General features: G+C 48.2%; 1 protein-coding gene across 8 annotated transcripts in view; it reads left to right on the top strand.

The window, feature by feature from the left end:
- The window catches only part of APBA1 (amyloid beta precursor protein binding family A member 1), a 207,696-nt gene that overhangs the window by 172,766 nt on the left and 13,211 nt on the right, over positions 1-21,719 (top strand). For 6 of the 8 annotated variants that reach the window (XR_006966147.1, XR_006966145.1, XR_006966146.1 and 3 more), the window contains 6 exons: positions 590-629; positions 4,004-4,149; positions 12,584-12,670; positions 13,327-13,512; positions 17,000-17,179; positions 19,888-20,100. Coding sequence is in view for 5 of the 8 variants with exons in the window: in XM_047101879.1 (XP_046957835.1) it covers positions 590-629; positions 4,004-4,149; positions 12,584-12,670; positions 13,327-13,512; positions 17,000-17,179; positions 19,888-20,100 (852 nt within the window). In the remaining 3 variants the exon portion in view is untranslated. The remainder of the gene's footprint in view (positions 1-589; positions 630-4,003; positions 4,150-12,583; positions 12,671-13,326; positions 13,513-16,999; positions 17,180-19,887; positions 20,101-21,719) is intronic. The other 2 variants (XM_047101870.1, XM_047101886.1) reach the window with 2 other exon arrangements.

The raw sequence follows: 21,719 nt of genomic DNA, 5'->3' as shown, positions 1-21,719 counted from the left end.
CCCACAGCCCAACGATGCTGCTGGAAGACCCTTGCTGTGAGGTGTTACTTAGTGTAAGAAATTCCACAGTTTTCAATTCACTCCTTTGTTTATGTTCTTATGTTAAGGTAACATATACTAATCACTTACATGATGGAATTTTTAAACCAACAAGGGACAAAAGGAGGAGAGGAAAACTCTGGCAAACATTTTTAGCACAGTGAGAGATGACTGAAGCAAAGACCTGAAGGGAAATAAAATTCTCCAAGAGAATTCTTGATTTCAACATATAATCACATTGTTGGTGCTTTTACTCATCTAACAGTTTTTCACTTAGAAACTTTTTAAGCAGATGGACATCTAATTGTGGAATGTGAGATTTTCAGGTTACCTAAAATATGAATGGATGTTCTGGGCTTTGGGTAACCTCTAATAAGAAGTGTGTGTGTCTGTTCACACCTTTCTCTCCGTAATAACCAAAAACGGTCGACACCTGATTAATATCTGTCATTGGTGATCTATTTATTTTTCATGTTGCATGGATAAAGTTGTGTTAATGCATTTTTCATCACGCTTTGCCCTTTCTGAAACCTCTTTGTCTTGATTACAGTCAAGAAAAAGCTTGGCTTCATTCCCAACCTACGTTGAAGGTAAGAGCTGAAAAGGAAGTAATTGAGTACTGAGTCGTGCATGAATCTTCTAGCATTTTGGGTATTTGAAGCACTGGGCGGTAAGACCATAGTGGGGAAGAAAGGCCAGAACCACTTATTCACAGTCTTAATGATCAGAGAATTTTAAACTAAAAGAAAACAGCCGTGAGCCTGTCAAAGATTCCTTACCTCCCTCCTCACCTTTGCTGATTCTGTCCCTGAGAACCCAAGAGAGGGTGCATGGAGGCTGAGGGCTGTTTCCAGCTTAGAAACGGTCATACTCCATCTGAATCCAAATCTCCTCTCCGCTAGTCCAGGACACCTCTTACATCCATCAAGGACCATTCAAGTGGGAATGAAGTTTAAAGGAGACTTTTGGTCCTCTAAATTTAGGAAGGGAAAAAAAAAAAAAAGATCTTCCCAATAATTCTCATCTCTTGCTTGGATGAGTTAAGTGTAGTAACATTTATCAAGCCTGTACTCTGTGCCAGATACACGGTCTTCATGTAATAACTTATTGAATCCTCACATCTATCTTGTGAAGTGGACTTCACACCCCCATGTTACACAGGAGAGAACTGAGGCATTTTTACTCAAGCCGAGGTGAGTGCCTTTCCCAAAATCACACAGTTAGCAAGTTTCAGAGCCAGGCTGTGAACTGGCAGTCTGATTCCACAGCTCTCCAGGTAAATGGTATTCTGTGTAGGGTGGCCACGTATGGTTGTGCAGGTGATTCACTGCTCAAGGGCACCCGTTCAGGAGGCCTAGTGGGGTCAGAACTTGGCCCACGCGGGGCAGCCCAGCTTGAGGTCGGGCCCCACAAACGGAGTACCTATTCCTCATCCACACAAAGGTGCTCATTAGCTAGAGGTGCCACGACCCTCTACCAGAGAGGATGGAGGTTAGTTTTTCAGGTAGGGTAGATTGACATTTTCTTGAAAAAGGATTTTCTGGGGACTAGAAACCACCCAGAACACCACCGTGAAGCTCTGTCTGGCCCTTGGATCCCATGAATGAATAGTCAGTGTGAGAATGAATTACCAGGATTCTTAGACCTTTATGACCCTGTAGCCTCGGTCAAGCTCATACGTTTGTTTCACTCAGGTTTCTTTCTTGAGTAACCTGTAAATTATTCGTGCCATTTTTGTGAGGCCCAAGAATTCCATGAGTACTCCTCGGGGAGTTTTTGGAAGTTTGGAAATTCCATTTTTCTTCAGTGACGCTCCCCCAGACTCAGCATTCACGAAGGCGTGAGGATATAACGTGTGAGCAACACGGAGGCCTCCCTGAAAGGACAAACACGTTCCAGAAGGCCGAAACGAAACCTGCAGTTCTTTGACTTAGGACCAGTATAATGTGAATTTTTTTTAACTTTTAAAAAAAAAATTCTAAAATGAAATTACGAACATAACGGCTTTTTTCCCAGGGTATGATCTAGCAACAGTGACATTTGATTATCCTCAAAATCCCTGGAGGATCAGTGGCCTTAGATCATATCTCAAATGCATAATTTATTTAGGGTCCAGCGTAACTGTCTCTTGACTGGTCGGCATTTATGTAGTCATTTAAGTATTGTTTGGATTGCTTTTAAACCTACCCGCATATCCACAGTCACCATGGTTGACGAGAGACCCTCTTCGGGGAATAGCGCTAACTCAGAGATGAACATAGAATCCTGGAAGGCCCGTAGAGAAGTACGTGGTTAATTCTTTATCTTTCTTTTAACATTCATTATTTTCACAAAATAAATGGAAGGTTTTTAAAAGTTACTATCCCAGATGAGATCTTTTTTCTCAATGCCTGTTGGGGCAAACATGATTATGTTTAACACTGTAAACCCCGCACGGGAATTTATGATAGGAGACTGATAATCTTTTACTTTTTTTACAAAGTGTAATGTAGGTTCCAAACCCGTCCATGTATTATTTTAGTTAGAGTAGCGCTTCCCGGCTGGACAACTAAAACTGTATGTGGCCAATACCCTGAATCCTTCTCACCTCTATGAAAGTTTCAGCACGGGACGTCTGTGACCTTGGAGAAGAAGGTGAACCACTGGCACATAGTTGAGGCCGGTTTGGCTGAGTATCACTCGCCAGAAGCCTTTCTTGGAAAGATCGAGAATATGGCAAACAACACGTTTCCTTATTTATTGACTACGCAGATGCTTGGTGAAGGCCTTTCCTAAAATGCTGTTCATTTCTTTGTGTCAGCCACCACCTTGGCTTTAGGAAAACGATAAGATTGTTTTAAGACTGAATTCTGATAAGTAGCTTATCCATGGGAAGCAGCTGGTTAAGCTCAAGATGAGCTCGATGTTGAGGGATAAAAATAAAAATCATTTCAGATTAGCTTTCCAGAAGGAAAAAGCAAATTGTTTCCTTTGCCAGTTATCTAATTTAAGAGCCTGGGGTTTTAACAGTAGGTTAAAAATGTATATTTTAATCTCCCCAAATATGGCATTCAAGCCAAAGAAAATACATATGTTTTTCACTGCAGAATTAAAACGCCTTTCTTTGTGCATCTGTTCTCAAGTCATTTATTAGTCCCAGACATGTTTTAATCTCAAGTAGGGTTTGCAGGTGATGATGGTTAGAATCAGATGGCCCCATTTTAAATATGTTAAAAGTAAGGTTTAATTTAAAAGGCTGGTCAGTGAGAACAGAAAATTCTGCTTTTCCTCGGAATTGATCCGTGTGTGGCTGCAAGCCGGGGACACCACAGCCTGTAAGTCAGCAAGGTTGACATCAGGGGACTCAGGGTAATGTCATCTGCCTCACAGAGCTGGGGTCAGAGGCCATTCTAGGGATCCAGACCTTCTCAAACAAATGCCCATTTTTCCGATGGGTAAGATTTGTTTTCCCCATTATGCATAAAGTGGAAGGGAGAGATGCGAACGTGGCGCTTTAAAATGAGGTTTTCTAATAAAGCGGCCTCCTGCTCACCTAACCATTTGTCTGGCAAACATTTATTTGATGCCCCCTGGGTGACAGGCACTGATTAGCCACGCGAGCCAAAGAAGAACATGACATGGTCTTTTGTCCCCAGAGGGCTCCCAGTCTAACAGGAAAAACAACATCCTTTGTCACTGAGTTGTATGTTTCATATTTAAATAAACACATCATTTCTCCCAGTAAATGGCCTGGGCAAAGTGGATGAAGAAGAAATTGTTTCTTCCCTTTGAAAGCAAGGTGTGAGTGAAGGCAGACCCGGAGAGGTGCCTTGGACTGGCAGGGTGATGCACCTGCTCAGGGTCTCCACCGCGGGGGCCACCTGTGCTGGCACTGAGCGGTCGGGGAGGGTGCTTGTGCGGTCAGCGATTTGTGGGGCCCACCCCAGGGCGGCTTCACTCACCCCTGCGGCTCTGTGTGTTCCAGTTCCCGGACCCTGTGACCCCGAAGACTTGATCGATGGGATCATTTTTGCTGCCAATTACCTTGGCTCCACCCAGCTGCTCTCTGACAAAACTCCCTCCAAAAACGTGCGCATGATGCAGGCCCAGGAAGCCGTGAGCAGGATCAAGGTAAGGGGGTCCCGGGGGTGGGTGCGGCGGCCTGAGCCGTCCACGGTGGTCTCCCCCATACCTCATGCATATCTAGTCCCAAGTGTAGGGGAGAGCGGATTGGGATGGTGTACCTGCCAACAGAAAAAAGGTGTGCCTGAGTCCTTTTGGATAAATGCTGTATACTTGGGGTGTTCTCAATGGCCAGTCTTAAGAAAAAGCACATATGATCCTAAACTTTGGAAAGCTGGTAGCATGAGGAACGATGTCATTTTGAGCATCACCTCTCCAGCACGAGAGCTTTATCCCTGGATTTTCACGCACGTCGCAGTCAGTGACTTGAACACTTGGTGTTACGCGCGTGGTTCAGACTCAGCCTCCTGCTTTTGAGCCAGCTGATCCTGCTCAGACTAGATTGAACTGGTTTGCTCCAGGCGCAGGGAGCCGTTGGATCAGATCTAACCATAACGAGGTAGCTAGCCCAGTGTTTAAACGGGCTTGAGCCAGTCATGACCGATTGGCATCTGCCTTATCAAGATTTAAAAGGAGCAACCCTGTTTTGATCCAGCAAGAACGACTTTCATCTGGTTGAAACCATTCACAACCACTTTGAGCCAACTAGAACTGGTTTGATCCCAACGGAAATGCCGAGCTCTAGAATCTCCACCATGATGCCAGCGCCACCTGGAATCGTGGACAGACCTAGGGCTCCAGGGACACTTCTGGTGCCAGTAAGCACCACCAGCACCTAGAACCACTGGGCAGGCATGCTGGGGCCACAGGGCCGGTCCACCTGGAGCCCCGGGGATACCAGCACCACCGAAACCCAGAACCAGGTATTTCCAGCAAGCTGGAGCAGGTTAGGACTCCCCAGATTTGGTTCTGTCCAGCTTCAGCCGGTCAAAATCCCATTCCTCCTCAGGGAACCCTTCCCTTTCCTGTGTGGTCGTGTGCACACGTGCCCCGGTTACCTCCTGGTGTCGCGGAGGCAGTGTGGAAAGAGACAGAACAAGTGTAGGCCAGTCACTTAGGGTCCTTAATCCAGGAGAAACGACTTCTTGAGCACTTGCGTGTGCAAGGCTGGGCAAGGTCTCCGGAAGGAAGAGAAAACAGCAGTGTGTAGAGGGAGAGCCTTGCCCTCGGGCTCCGCGGCACCAGTGAGAAGTGAATCGAGCCAGTGAGGGTGCAGGGTGTACCTGAGCAGGAGGGCAGGTGTTGGATGCAGGCGGACAGCATAGAGATGTAACTCCCACAGAACGCCAGAGCACCCCTCAGCCCCTGTCAGGGAGCACCACCACAGCCCATTCACGTGAGTCCTTCAGAACAGAGCAGCAGCCCGCCCCCCAGAGGAGCCCTGAAGGTTCCCAGGGCAGAAAACTGTGCTGTTTTGACATGCGTTCTCCCGGCTTCTGTCCATCCAGGTTTCACACACGTTCAGGTTAGGGTATCATACTGGGCACCTTGGTTATCGGTCTCCTGAGTGGGAGCCGTTGAGTCCCACAGATAGTTTATCTCTTTCCACTGCCCTGTGACATGTGACCTGGAGGAAGGGAGCAGGCACATCCCCAGAACGTAAAGGCGTGCTCAGCGTGTGCTGTGGCCCCCTGAGCCAGAGCCCGGCCACGACCCAGCGTGCTGTGAATTACAGCTTCCGATTTCCGCAGTGAGGTCCTAGAGCGCGGTTTTCCCTTCTTAAAGTCCAGCCTCCCTGATAAGAAACCAGAAGGTTCGCTTTGAGGCTTCAAAGGATCGGTATCCAGAAGTTCCACGGTTGATTTGAATCAAAAAAATTAGATGGTTTTGTTGATCATAACAAGCAAGATGAGGCTGTCTGATTATAAATCCATTTTAGACCTGCCTAGAGCAGAGCAGACATATGGTACACATATATTTATTTTTTACAGCAAATTATTGTAGTGTAAGGAATTCATTATAGAGTGGTAAAGTTAAATGGTTACATTTCATTTGTAAGTATCATCTTTGCGATGTGCTTCTGTGCATCTGAAGGGGCTGTTGCCTGTCATTAAATATATTCTGCCTCCTGTTCCTTTTACCTCAATTTAAATGCCCGTCAAGTTGTTTGACTTGACCCCCAGCCTGATGCTTTTTCAAATGCTAGGTGCACAGACCCGTGGTTTAGTTCTGCACTCCTCTAGAAAGCTACTGTGTCAGGATGTGCCCTGAGATTTCATAGAGGGAACCAGGGCACCTAGAGCATTTCTCTGGATCAGTGGGGATGGTCTCGCGGGCGCCTGCGCTGTGGGCCCGCACGTGCGCGTAGGAGACCCCTTTCTGTAAGGGATGTGGTGCCACCCTGTTTCCTAAAGAGAGGCTGACCTTTCAGGAATGAGTCATTCTAGGCCACCTCTATAAAGATGCAGAGAGGAAGGTAGCTACAGATTTGACAGTGTCCAGGAAAGGAAGGAAAGAAAGAGGAAAATGTGTGGATTTATTTGGAAATCCACTTAGTATCCTCAGGACAAACTGATAAGTGATTTCCACCTTGATGTGTCATCTGAACCAGGAGGGGTTTCGTCCTTCTGTTTCGGATTCCTTTTCCTTCCCTTCTTCCCCATGGGGACCCCCATCTTACCCCTCTTTCTTTCCTCTGCCTACAGAGTTTGACCAGTGGGTGTGGGTGAGACCTTCCTCACCATGAGTCTTGGGTGGCCCTGGTGTCTGTGCTACGTTAACTCTGAGCAAACACCAAACCTGAAGCTGGGCTTTCAGAACTCTCTTTAACTTCCTTCCTGGGGGTCTGTTGTGGTGCTCATTGACTCGCACTTGGAGTTTGCAGAATTAATGTTTTCTTAAAGAATTTATAAATTTATTTGCCAAATGGGGAGAGAATTTGGAGTTGTGGTTTGGCCCGAAATTTTCTAGTTAACGTGAGAGGAAAACAAAGGAATTTGGCTCAGAAAGCGAACTGTTCCTCTACAGACCCTTGTGAGAGGCATCTCAGGAGATAAAAACTAACCAAGACCCAATCCTTGACCTTGAGAAACTTGCAGTCTAATAAGGGAACCAAGACGGTTGGTTAAGTAACAGTAATTCAAGGCAGGTTGAGGAATCTGAAATTAAAAGCCTTTCCATCTATCAAAGTGTGATAAATAAGGTGGATCTAAATGCAACATCAGAATTAGAAGACATCTGCCATTTTTCTTAAGTTTTTTTTTTTTTTTTCCATCTTTGGACCCTCCCTAATGTATCTTTTCTGCCTTTGTTGTTCGTCATTTCTGAGAAGAAATATCCTTTTAGGAAGCCCCCATATGACTAAGGAATGCATTAAAGAGGTAGTTCTCAAAATGGGATTCCTTAACCAGCAGCATCAGGACCACCTGGGAACTTGTTAGAAATGCAGATTCTCAGGCTCACCCCAGTCCAAAATTCATGGTGGGGGGCAGGTAGGGCCCAGGAATCTGTGTTTTCATTAGCCCTCAAGGAGATTCTGAGGTACACTGTAATTTGGGGACCACTGTCCAACACTGGGGTAGACCATCCTCATGGAGCATCTTTTCTCTGCGCTCTGGGGCATCCCAATCACGCTGCGTGCCTCCCGCCGATGAGGTTCTGTCGGCACATTAGCTCAAGAAACGCCGCAAAATAGATCCCTTTTTTTGAATTTGCCACATATGTTCTCCTATCAAAGATTTTGAGAACTCCTGTACTAAGGAGATCTCATTCACCTTGTTTAACCAGAAACTCCCATCGTTATCTGAACATAGAATACATGATCGCTGTGGGGTGCCTGTTGAAAGTCATGCCGCTGAGATTCTCTGGAACACGTTTTGGGAGCAACTTCTGCCCTACGTGCTGTCAGTGTCTCTAGCACCGTAGATAGAGACGCCCCATTCGTCCCCCAGTGTGGGAGCCGTGCCTTGACCCTGCCTAGAGACCCAGCCTTGAAGCCATCGTGGCTGGAACCCCGTCTTCCTTTCTCTCCTCTGCATCCATGCCTCACTCCACCCTCTTGCTCGCTGCCCTTCGGCCGGAAGACGGGCTGGCCTGCCGGGCCCTTCCCTGAGCCCCGGAAACCGCTTCACGTCCACGCGGGACGTGGCACACGTGTCTCCATCCTTCCCACATTTGTGACGCTCGTGTCCTTGACTCACAAATGGCGTTGGATGTTTTTTGCTGCGCTTTTTTCAGGAGCTCTCATTATCACCCATTCTCATGTTTGTCTTCCCTGGCTTGTCCCAAAAAGATGAGATTTTTCTGTTCTTTCCTGGAAAGGTTTTCTTTAACCGTCAACAATCAGGACTTCATTGTGGAATGAAAATCTCTACCAGTGAGGCTTTGTGCAAGCCACGTGATTTCCCGCGTGACTCAGAAGCCTGTGATTAACATGAAAAGGGTATATGAGCACTTGGAGCACGTCCTTCACATACATTGATCTCACTTACTCAAAATGGAGGGGGTGGGAAATCCTGTGAGGTGGGTGTGATCAGCCCTCTTCACTGACACACTGAGAGGTTTACAGCTGAGACGCTTGCCCGAGGTACACAACTAGTGATTTGGAGAGTAGAGTGAGATTTCAGGGGCTGGGATCTCTGTCCTGCCTCTTAACAGCTGAGCGCCCTTGAGCATGTTAATTAGCCTCTCTGTGCCTCATTTGCCGCTTCTGCAAGAGAGTACGGTGCGCACCTCACAGGGTTGCCCGAAGCTTTCGCACTGCGACACACGTGAGCTGCTCAGAAGGACGTGGCACCTAGCGAGTGCCCCGTAGATGTCAGCTGGGGAAAGAAAAGCTAGAATAGTCCGGAGGATCCCCAGCGTGACTAACCTCGAGAGTCTTAACGACAGTAAACACGCCTCGCAGAGTGAGAGGGTGAGTGACAGTTCCATGGTTTATGTCCCCGGTGCCACAGCTTACCGAGGGGCAAGCCGCAGTCGGTCCCGTGAATCACGAGGATTGCAAGGGATGCTGTCACTCACTGCTTTACGACACACGCAGGCCTTCTAGTCCTCTCGGGCTTCTCTGCTACTGCCATTTCTCATTCCGGATCCGACCGTCTCCTGCGTGTCATGTGTAAACCTCAGATTAGAATTGGTTTCAGGACACCTGAGCAGCACATGTGGTTGGGCACCTGGTATTACTTTAGGTGCATAAAATCTCCTTCGCTTCATAGAAATTATCTCAGGATGCCTTTCATGAAACTTGGTTGGCCATTTGGGTTCTCTTTCTTCATCAACCATCCCAGTTAAAAAAAAAAAAAAAGTGTGGTTGTTCCATTGGCAGCAGACTTAGTTTCCTCTGAGAGGAGGACCCTTTCAGATCCCTGCTCCTTACAGCGAAGAATGTTGACCTGTCCCACAGCTGTTAGGTTTTGGTATCGAGAATATCACAAATTCTTATATGCCGGCCAGATAATTTCAGGGAAAGTGGTAGAACAAACACATGCATGTGAGGATCTCACAGTGGTCATTTATCATGAGGATGGCAGCCGATGCAGATGAGAACACCCCCCCCACCCCCCCACCCCCTCACCCCCCCCCGCCATGGGACTGTCGGATCCCACCTAGAAATCTGCACGGTCTGGCGGAACATCAGCACAGGGCCACTCCTCAGACGCGGACACACGTCCACCATCGCACACAGCAGTTACGATACCCCCTTGCGCTTGCTGCCTTCTGACTTTGCCAGAGCAGACTGTTCACCATGAATTCATGGCCACCAGGAGGAGCTGTGGGGGGGAGGGGGGAAGGAGGGCTGCCCTAGTTTCCTGGCTGTACCAGAGATGAGGTACTTGGTGTTTGGATGGCCGACTCATCTGGTTTCTCTCCAGTGAGATAGAACAGACACCCCCGTTTGACTCATTAATGAACTAGAGACGTGCTGCTGGGAGCAAAAGGGCTTTTCCCCAGGTGAGTACGAAGGAGTATGAGAGAGCAGACAGTCCTCCACCCACCCCCATCACCACAACAGCGTGCGTGGTTTGGCCATTGACTCACCATTATTTGTACAGGATCTGTGTATATCCAGCAAGCCTTACCAAGAGCCAAGAAATTACACTCTGACGTAGGTAAATTATAATCCTGTAACATGCAACACAAACATAGCGCTCGTAATGCACCAGACACTGTTCTAAGAGCTTTGCACACATTTATTTTATCCTCACAACAGCCCTGTAGTAGATACTGTTTTTATCCTCATTTTACAGATGAGGAAACTGAGGCACAGAGACATGAAGCGGCTCGCTCCAAGTCACGCAGCTAGTAGGTCGCAGAGCGGGGATTCAGTTTTAGACAATCTGGCTGCAGTCTGTCTCTCTTTTTTAATCAACTGTGTTCTCTTTTACTTATGAGAAAAGGTGGGGGGATGAATGTTAATCTATTTCTAGTTAGGAATAGGCTGTATTAATAGTACACAAATTTAAGGCAAGAATTATTACTAGAGATGAACAATAAAAAGATGAATCCAACAGAAAGACGCAAGTACCTTAAATCTGTATGTACCTTATAACACAGATATAAAACAGATAAAGCAAATATTAGCAGAACCAAAAGGAGAGAGGGACAAATCCATAGTAACAGCTGGAGATTTTAACACACCTCTCTCAGTAAATTTTAGAACAAACAAAAATATCAGGCAGCACACAGAAGATTTAAACTGTACCCTTAACCAACCTAACTGACCTCATTGATATTGGTAGAACACTATTCCCAACAACTGAAGAATGCATCTTTTGAAGTTCGCCTGACATTCACCACAGTCAGTCATGTTCTGGATCATAGGGCTAAGAACCCAGCACAATTCAGTATGTTCTCTGACCACAGTGGAATTAATTCAGAAATAAGTAACAAAAAGAAAACTAGAAAATCCCCAAATGTATTAAAATTAATAACACCACTCTAAATAATCCACAGTTCAAGGGAAAACTCACGATGGAAATTAGAAAACATTTTGAAGGGATAATTAGATTGGAATATGACAAATTTGTGGATACAGCTAATGCAGTGCTTGGAGGGAGATTGACAGCTTTAAATAAATGTATTGGGGAAAAAAACAAGTTTAAAGATCTGTCCTTTAAATTTTCATCTCAGGAAGCCAGAAAAAAAGAAATCAAATGTAATCCAGAGAAAGTAAAAGGAAATTCAGATGTAGGTTGAAATCAAGGAAGTAGCCAACAGGCGTACTATAAAGAAAATCAACAGAACCAAGTTGGTTCTTTGAAAGCATCGATTGCAGTTACATAGAAAAAGCACCTCAATCCGTTTCCTTCCTCCTACAGCCCCTGCCACCTACGAAATCGTGAGTTAGGAAATTGATTGTCTGTAGACCAGGATTTTTTTTAAGTCAGTTCTCCTGACACAGAAATGCTTTATGCACTATTGATACTAGTTTGTCAATTCCCTTTTTGGCTTTGAGTCTCTGCAAATTCTTTTCTAACTGTTCTCCTGTCTCTGTTTCCATGCTAAGCAGATGGCCCAGAAATTAGCCAAAAGCAGAAAGAAGGTGCAGTACAAATAACGTCATCAGCTTGGTGTTATGCCTGTTCTTTTCATTTATTTACGTTTTGCCTTTTTATTATTTTGTGTTTTTGTTTTCTGCATCCAGCAAGTTTTCGTTCAGATTTCTTTTTGAACCGCCCCATTAGCCAACGTTTCTCAAAACTGAGTTGCCCAAAGTGGCTGTTTTCTGTTGCTCATGAGCCATTTCACATCAGAGAGACAACAGGCAGCGGATTGGAGATGCTAAATGAATCCTACAGGAGTGTGCAAGTTCCCACCCTTCAGGAGCATTAATGTGGCAGGGACTTGGGTCTGTTCAATTACAGTCACGTTTGACTTGTGGATTTGTCAGATTGCTGGATGCAAAAAAGAAAACTCGCTAATAACCACACTGCGCGGACTTAAACCCTAAGTGAACGAGACGGATGTGCTTGTTTGGTTATCGAGCTTCTAGGTGCTTGTGGGCTACCTATGGGGTGTTGAGGCATCTGGGGCTCCTTCTTAATGGGGTGGCTTCAGGAGTGGGTACGGCTTCTGTGTCGCTGTGATGGTGTGCGAATGTGAAGACCCTTTTACCAGAACTGCATCCAAATGACTTTGCTCCTGCTCTAAACATTGTCCCCCATCACTTGAACAGGGGCAGACACTCTGACTTCTCCAAGGTCTCGGGGTGTGGGTCACTTGCCCTTACTCTTCAATCTGTTGGGCTCCAAAAGCCTTGTAGAAAGGGCAGTTCACGACCATCGTTCCCAGAGTCACACCCTTCTTCTGTAGGGGGAGAGGCAGAGGGGATTGGGCGTCTTCCCCCTTAACCGGCAACGCTCACCCTCGTTCGTGAGTCCGTCCTCTGTGGTCCCTTCTGCTTTGGCGGTCGCAATCTGGAGTCAGCCCTGCCGTTCTGGTGACTGTGTCTCAGTGCCTCTGTGTGTGAGCTAACCTTGCTCCCGTGCCCTCGAGTCGGGGTGAGGCGTTAAGCTTTCCCTTGGTGCATCTTTCTTCTCAGGCTCCCGAAGGGGAATCTCAGCCGATGACCGAGGTGGATCTCTTCATTTCTACCCAGAGAATCAAAGTACTGAATGCCGACACACAGGTATTAGCTGGCAGGCCACCTTTCCCGGGGTGAAGTTCCCAGCGTGGCCGCTCCCAGCCTGTGCCCATGTCCATAGGTCCCCTGTCCTCAGCTGCTGGCTTCCAAACAAGCTAGAAGGCTGTGTCTGCAGCGCCCGCTGCGGGGGAGGGGGCCGTGGTGCTCTGGGACCGTTTCCTTGAAGATCTAAGGAAAAAATAAGCCGTGGATGTTGTTTGCAAATCCTTCTCATAAGTTTTCACGAGAAGATTCGTGACCTTGAACAGATTCGCCTTTTATGAAATTTTGTTTAAAATCACATACACACACACACACACACACACACACACACACACACATATGCACGCACAATGCAACCATCACATGTGGATATTTTATTCTTTGAACCTCTCCACCAGAGATTCTACTGGTTGTAAAACGACTGAACGTTTTATTTCGCATACCACAGACCCCTTCTTGCTCTGGGTCATTGTTAGTCCCGGGAACTGCCCCCAGGCCTGAGTGGGTGCATGTAAATCTGGCAGCAGCCTTTGAACCCAGCCCCCACCCCCCACCTGCCACTCGGGGACTGCACTTGGCCGGGCTGTGGGGTGACAGACTCTCTCATGGGCCATTAGATGCTGCTCCGGACTCAGCATCCTCTCCCTTATGCCCTCCAGGAGACGATGATGGACCACCCTCTGAGGACCATTTCCTATATAGCGGACATCGGGAACATCGTCGTACTGATGGCCCGCAGGCGGATGCCCCGCTCCAACTCCCAGGAGAATGTGGAAGCCTCCCACCCATCCCAGGATGGAAAAAGGCAGTACAAGATGATATGCCACGTCTTTGAGTCTGAGGATGTAAGGATGCCTCCCCGGATCTTTTCGCTGGGTGACCTGGGCTGCCTTTGGGTGGGCCAGATTCTCTTTCTCAGAACCTGAGTCGGTCTCAATCATACATGAAGCACATATTTGTTGAGCGCCTACTATGTGTCAAGCACTGTTTTAGGGATACAAGGCTGAATAAACAGACAAGGTATTCAGTATGATGCTCATAGGGAGATAGAAAGTAAATAGATAAATGTACTTAAGCTAGATAGCCAGAAGTTCTGTAAGGAAAACTAAAGCCGGGACAGGAGCTATTAGATTAGGATAATCAACAGAGCCTTCTCTGAGGAGGTGACATTTGAAGAGAGACCTGCATCAACCGAGACTAAGAAAAGAGCAAGTGCAAAGGCCCTGAGGTAGGGGCCCACTGGTATAGTTTGAGGATGGCTTAGAATGAGGGGAAAGAGGAGAAGGAAAGCAGTCAGACCCATGAGGGCCCCAAGCGCATGTCTCCTGGGCATGAGGGCATTTGGGGAGGATCATTCGCGGTTGTGTAGCATCACCCTCTAGACCACAGGACAGTTAGGATTCCTGCTCCTACCTCCCCGCCCCCGCCAGCGGCTGAAGCACCGCCTGCCAGCTCTCCGTCCTCACGAAAACCAGCAGCTCCTCCTGTCACCAAGCCAGTGAGTCCTAACCCCCATCTTCCCAGGCATCACAGTCAACGGAGAAAATTCATTCACCGCAGAGGCAGGGCCCCTTCCTCCCTTGGGCCTTCTTCCCCCAGGCATCCCTGGAACTGCTGGCGAGGCCTCCGGGCTTCAAGCTTCGTAGGCATCTGGCTTCTCAAGCTTGGCAGGTCTTAGAAGCTCCCTTCAGGGCCAGGGGCCATGGCCCCGTGATGAAGGTCTGGAACCATAGAGCACCCCCCCCCCCAGTGGGGCCGTGTCCGCGTCATTGTGCTGATTTTCCTCCCGCCACAGCGGCATAAGCACTGTTACTCATGTTGAGCAGAGAGCCCGTAGCTAAAGAAAATTGCCTGTGGGAGCCTTGGCTCCTTAAATGAGGCCATTTTTCTCCAGGAGGGTGTTCATCTAGCTGCAGTAAATTGCCTTCCTGCAAGAAGTTAGGAGTCCAAGGCCAGCTGTTCTTCCCCGGGGCTTCAGCCACAGGGAGTGGAGACGCTCACGCTCTCTGCACCATCGTCCGCTGGTCTGGTTCCCTAGAATACAGCCCCCCGGGACGAGATCGCTGAGAAGGCAGCCATCCTCCCTGGTATTCCTTGAAAGCTGGAGGCCAGGCATGCACACGGGGAGAAAATGAGTTCTGGAAGTTTCTCAAAGTTTCGGAAGTGACACTTGGAAGCTTAAGGCTCGCGTGTCCTGCAGGCAGGCTGGAAAGGTGGAGTTAGCTCTGCACCCCCCCCCCAGGCATGTGGATGCCCACGTGACGCTCTGCTGCCCCCAGCTGGCTCTGAGCTCCTAAGGAGGGGGTCCCTTTTTGTGCAGGCTCCCATCTGGGAAGATGATGAAAGGAACGGGGAAGCAAGAGGTGTGATAAGAGCGGACCTGGCAATCTTACTTTTACCAAGCTTGTGCAAAACGACAGCATCTCCCCCACGGGCTGCCGTGTGGCCCCAGGAGACAGCGCGCACACAGCAGCAGCCTGTGCGTCTGCCAGGGGCCTCCGTCAGTAACGGCACGCGTGCTGCCGTTTTTCAGGTCATCCATCCACATGTGCCTCTCGTGCCTGTAGTGATGCCTCACTCCCGGTTTTACTCAGGACACGGGGTGGCGGTCCTCGTTGTTCATGACTCGTGCGTGTGAAGTCCCCAGATTCACAGAGTGAGAAAAGTGGAGCATTTCTTTGCCTGCAGCCAGCCACCATAGGAGGTTCCGATTTCAGTGTTCATCAGCTGCTTTTAGCTAAACTGCTACCTTCACCTCTCAGCCTCTGTTCCCTGCCTGTCCAACGGGGGTGATGAAACAGACCCAGAGTTCCCAAGTCTAAAGGGCTTCGAGAAGCAAAAGGGGTTTTTGTAGTCCATTGGCTGATAAGCCTATCCGGGACTGCCATGAGACCATGTCTAGGATTTTTCCAGCTTACCATGAATCTTCTCCATTTTGCTGCAGGAATATTACTGTTGGCTACAGGGCAACTCCCCGGGTTCCGATGGGGTTTTTAGACCGTGTGTGATACATGCACCCTGTTGCCTTTCTAAAATCCAAAATTTGCTAAATTCTGAAACATGGTCTCGAGAGCTTAGGATGAGGGCCCGTGGCACTATCGTGCTCGCGTCAGTCACAGGCTAGAGGCGAGGACTGCTGTCACGGTCCTTGGCTAGTGCCGAATGAAGCACAGGCGCGTGAGAAATGCTGGTGGCGGCCAGCGAGCTGAATTCATAGCGTGGGTGAATTAATGCAGGGAGAGGCTGCCGAGAAAGAACCTACGGAAGCAGTTCCAGCCCCGTGAGCTGTGTGACCTTGAGCAAGTTCCTTCACGTCTCTGGGCCTCAGCCTCCTCACCTGGACACTACGGGTTGGGCTCGATCAGGGTTTCCAACTCCGCGGGACCCAGAACCCCCTTCCTACAACAGATATTTTGTGCTGCCCCGTTACCGTCCTGAAATAAAATTCATAGGTAATAGAACTTCCCCCTTTGAAAATTTGTCCACAGACTAAAGCGTTGCCATAAATGTAATACAAAGGAAAATTAAAGGAAAGCAAGCCCAAATAAAATTGTACTTACTACAGCATGTCGATGCTCAGGCCCGGCCATTCCAGAAGGAATAGCAGAGCCATCCCATGCTTACGCCGACATAGCGTTTCGCTGAATATTGGAAACCCTTCTTATTTGACCTTTTGAATTGAGAGCTCAGTAGGAACATGGACGTGTAGACGGGCCCCACCCTCATGCAGAATCCCCTCAGTGTGCAGCAAATACACAGGCTGCTGGTGATGTGATTTGCTGGCCACCCAGATAACCACCGATAGCGTTGCTGCTAATGATTTTCCAAAATCTTGAAGCTTACGTCTCGGGGAAGATGCTGGACGAAGCAAATCATCATCTTCTCTCATTTAACATAGCAGCTGTGTGCTCGGAACCTTCCATGTGAACTAGAACCGTGCAGTTAATGCCTTTGTGTTCTACATAAGTTGAAGTGGCACCCTGGACTCAGATGGTTTCATCCGGGTGGTCCATGGATACGAGCGTCCAGTGGGCTCGGGAGTTGTTCAGGGTGTAGAGTGGCTCGTCTTTGGGCAGGACCGTCCTCTTCGTGGCAGTGGGTCCGGCAGCCCTGACTCCTGTCCACTGGATGCCGGTGGCTCCCTTGTGATCACCGTCATAGTGAAACACGTCCCTAGTCATTCTGGGAACGGCCCCTCGCAGGCGTTCGTGCCGCGTGTCGACCCACCGGCCCGGCTGGTGCCTGGGGCTCCCGGTCCTGCAGGGACCCGGGCACTTTCGCCAGCAGGGCTTGCTCGTTGACCTCTGTCTTCCCTCTCCGGCTACCGTCCAGGCCCAGCTGATCGCACAGTCCATCGGGCAGGCCTTCAGCGTGGCATACCAGGAATTCCTCAGGGCCAACGGGATTAACCCTGAAGACCTCAGCCAGAAGGAGTACAGTGACCTGCTCAACACCCAGGACATGTACAACGACGACCTCATCCACTTCTCCAAGTCGGAAAACTGCAAAGATGTAGGTATTTCTCCCAGCTCGGCCGGAGGGGCAGGAGCCCCAGGAGTGTGGGGGCAGCCCTGCCGGGGAGGGAAGGTGGGACGGTTGAGGGAGGAGCGCGTCATCGGCGGGACGTTGCCGGGGACTCAGGCCCGACTCCTGCTCCCCTCTCGTGAGGGCCTGTCACCAAGGTGGACCGTCCTCTGCTCCGGGCAGTCCTGAGCGAGGGTTGGGGTGGGTTCCAGAGGTGAACAGGACCCGTTCCCCGCCTTCCCAAGCCCACCGTCTCGGAAACGGCACGGAAAAGTTTAGTGATGGTACTGAGCACAAGCACTGGTCAGAGACCACTGTGAGAATGGAGCAGATGTCGGGTCTCAGGTGACAGACTCTGTGCTCCTCCAGGGGCGGCCTGTTGCTTCAGACGGAGCTTTGCAGGAGTGTCTGGAGGAAAATGCAGCCATTGGAGCTGGGCTGGAGGTCTGGGTATTCTTTGGAAAGTGTAAAAGACTGCAGAGAGCTGGGCCAAAGTACAGAAGCCTGGAGCTGTCTGGGGGGCCATGAATGAGAGAGCATGGCTGGAGCATGGGGTCTGTGTGGAAGAGGCGCCCCCAGGGCTCAGGTCAGAACTGGGTGTCTTCAAAGTCTAGTCCAGGGGCTCGGCTTCCCCAAGGAAATACAAAGTACTGTATTAGAAAGTGCTCTTTTTATCCACCGATGTAGGTTTGGTGTCCTCTGTTCCCTAGAAGCAGAGCCTGAGGCAGGGATTCTTGTTCAAGGGATTTGGGGAGAGAGGGCACTCAGGAAAAAGTGAGTGTGGGCAGCAGGGTGGTAGGGACGCTAAGCTTAGAGAAATGTGGCCTTGCTGGAGATGAGCTTCATTCTGATCCAGAGGAAGCTCTGGGTCACAGGGAAGACTTGTCCCACCTTGGGCCAAAGGATTTGGCAGACGTTTGTACCCTGTGTTGGTCAGTCGTTGACTGACCAAGATTGGAGGAGGGTGGATCCGTGTATTCGGGCTGCCTTAACAGAGTACTTCAGACGGGGTTTCTTCAACAAAAAAACGTCGAAGTTCTGGAGGCTAGCGGTCCAAAATCAAGTTGTCCGTAGGGTCGGTTCCTCCTGAGAGCTGTGGGGGAAGGGTGTGTCCCAGACCCCTCACCTTGGCTTGGAAATGACTGTCTTATCCCTGTGTCTGTACATCATCTTCCCCTATGTGCGTGTGTGTCTGTGTCCAAACTTTCCCCTCCTGTAAGGACACCAGTCATACTGAATTAGGGCCCACCCTAATGACCTCATTTTAACTTGATTGCCTCTGCAAAGATTCTGTATCCAAATAAGGTCGTATTCTTTTAAATTTATTTATTATTTTTAACGTTCATTTATTTTTGAGACACAGACAGAACGTGAGTGGAGGAGGGGCAGAGAGAGAGAGGCGCACACACACACAATCCGAAGCAGGCTCCAGGCTCAGCGCTGTCAGCACAGAGCCAGACGCGGGGCTCGAACTCACATACCAAACTGTGAGATCGTGACCTGAGCTGAAGTTAGATGCTTAACTGACTGAGCCACCCAGGCGCCCCCAGATAAGGTCATACTGTGATACTGGAGAATATGGATTTCGAGGAGGACACAATTGAACAGCCCGTCATAGGGAATGTGTCCCGCTGGGCAGCTCTCCAGAGAAGCAGCCTGCTGTGGGCTTCGGCAGCCAGGAGAAGGGACATGAGCCTGTGAAGAGCCTTTGTCAGGGCCCAGCGGCCGCCACCACTGTGTGTGTGTGTGTCTGCGAATCTGAATAAATAAGTACACATTCTCTTGGTCAGATACTTCCAGAACATGACTTGCCCCTTGGTAGTGTGTCCGCAAATCTTACGAGACTGCAGATAACCAACACTGACTCCTGTCTTCTCTGCCCTGCCTAGGAAGCAATTATGCCCATCTAAAATACAACTTTCCCACTTCCTCGACCAACCTTTCGGTGGAGATAAGCTTAGCATCATTTTTTTTTCCCCTTCGTCCTCAGTTTTCTCCTTGCAAAGAGAGAATGTCTATAACGTCTATTTATTTATTTTTAACACCAGAATCTTCAGTGTTGGAGAGAACTTGTGAAATGCTGGGGATTAGGGCAGCTGGTGTATAGGACCCCAAAGCTATTTCCGGAAACCATAAGGCACCACCGAAGTCCCCACCTACACAGCCTCTTTCCCCCTCCCTGGGGACTACATTAAAAAGCACCCGGTGCTCTTTGTGTTTATATTGCCAAAGACAAGATTGCTTATGTGCCATGAGAATTACAAGAAATCATATGGACCTGTGTTTCTTACCAAATGCCATGGAATCAAGAGAAGACAGGACTCATTTGGGTTGGAGCCTCAGGGAAATGTCTTCCTTTTTTTTTTTTTTTTTTGTAATGTTTTTTATTTTTGAGAGAGAGAGACAGCATGAGCGGGGGAGGGGCAGAGAGAGGGACAGATTCTGAAGCAGCCTCCAGGCTCTGAGATACCAGCACAGACCCGGATTCAGAGCTCAAATTCACAAACTGTGAGATCACGACCTGAGCCGAAGTCAGATGCTTAACCGACTAAGCCACCCAGGCACCCGAGGGAGATGTCTTTCTTGAGTCCAGATAGGAAGTGGGGAAAAGTTTTGATTTGTGTCACTACCCTGGGGTTACTGATTCAGGCTTTCTAAGTGTTGTCGTTTTGTTTCGTTTTTTCCTTCCCTTTCAGGTCTTCATAGAGAAGCAGAAAGGAGAAATCCTGGGTGTAGTGATTGTGGAGTCTGGCTGGGGGTCCATCTTGCCAACGGTGATCATCGCCAACATGATGCATGGAGGCCCCGCCGAGAAATCGGGGAAGCTGAATATCGGGGACCAGATCATGTCCATAAATGGCACCAGCCTGGTGGGCTTACCTCTGTCCACCTGCCAGAGCATTATTAAGGTACCTGGAAATGGGAAAACCCAAAAAGGATGAAGTATGACTGTATTTCAGTCATTAGCACTATGAACATAAACTGAGGGTCTGGCACAGAAGAGGACGCAAACACAAAAGGCATGGGCTTGCCCTCGGGCTCTTAACAGGCTCCTCCCTGAAATCATTTTTTGATCAAAGACGGTCTGTTTGACTCGCATAACACCACTCTCTTGTCTGTGCCGTCGCAGGCATCACTAATGAGTCACAGCACTCTATTCCCCTAAGCCTGCACCCAGCCTCCACCAAAGTTCCACAGCCCAGTAATCCAGATAATCACTGATAATCCGCTACATGTACTTGAGGTGATGGGCCATCCCTGTTACAAATCATGGAAATGCTTCAGGTCTGAGAGCACGGTTTCCTTCACAGTGGCCGTGGCTGTGATCCAAGTGAGCGTGCCCCCCACCCCCAGAGCTTATGTAACATGATCCACACGTGCCAGGTGCTATGAGAAGCGGGGGAACTCCTGGTACGGGCTGTGTGTTCCTTCTTACTTGTGAATGCCATTCCTTCTCGTTCAACCTGAACAGACACTCTTGCTCAAGGCTGAGAAGAGCTACTCACATGAAACTTTAATAGGAATATGTGAGAGGAAGAAATTAGATTTTCTTCTAAGAAGTGAAACATCCATGTGTAGTTTCTCGAGCACATGGGAACTTGGTGATTGTATGGCCAGTAGGAACATTTCTCCTTCACCTCAGTATCTAGAGACCCCAGCTCCAAGCCAAGCACTGTGACACCACAGGCAGACTGGGTTCTAGGACTTTGTTTCATCCCTCGAGGTTTCCTGAAGGCCTGTGACCTAGAACATAGCTGTGTGCGTGTGTGTGTGTGTGTGTGTGTGTGTGTGTGTGTGTGCATGTATATGGGCTGCGAGAGTGAATGAATTCATATAATGGTTATTCGAAATAAAATCACAAAAGCCAACATCCATGGCTGGGCAGTCAGAGGGTGGGAAGTCAAATTAAGCGTCTAGGACACAGAGAGGGGTGCCTCTTCGTTTGTAGTGAAACAGATATATTCTGATTTCTCCACAGATTATCATTCGCAGAGAAAAAATAGTCCTCTTTGACCTCATTTAATTTCTTTTTGTTACATCTTAGACTTGAATAAATTCTCTACCCCTTCTTAACATACATTAAAGATTAAAGAACCTTGGGGCGCCTGGCTGGCTCAGTCAGTAGAGCATGTGACTCTCGGTCTCAGGATCTTGATGTCAAGCCCCATGCTGGGTTAGAGCTTACTTTAAAAAAAAAAAAAAAAAATATATATATATATATATATATTAAAAGGCCCTACCTTTAATATATATGTGTGTATGTATATATACACACGCATACACACATATATATTTATATATATGTTTATATGTTTATATATACATATATATGTATATATGTATATGTTTTTATATATTATATATTATATATAAATTAAAAGGCCCTACCTTTACTATATATGTGTGTATATATGTGTGTGTATGTATATATACACACACACACACATATATTTATATATATGTTTATATATACATATATATGTATATGTTTATATGTATTATATATTATATATTATATATATAGTAT

This window comes from Lynx rufus, unplaced genomic scaffold (assembly GCF_022079265.1).
Source record: "Lynx rufus isolate CCGP_SWC_20201006 ecotype Redwood Valley unplaced genomic scaffold, mLynRuf1.p SCAF_10, whole genome shotgun sequence".
NCBI classification, from domain to species: Eukaryota; Metazoa; Chordata; class Mammalia; order Carnivora; family Felidae; genus Lynx; species Lynx rufus.
This window is presented reverse-complemented; position numbering and strand designations above follow the sequence as displayed.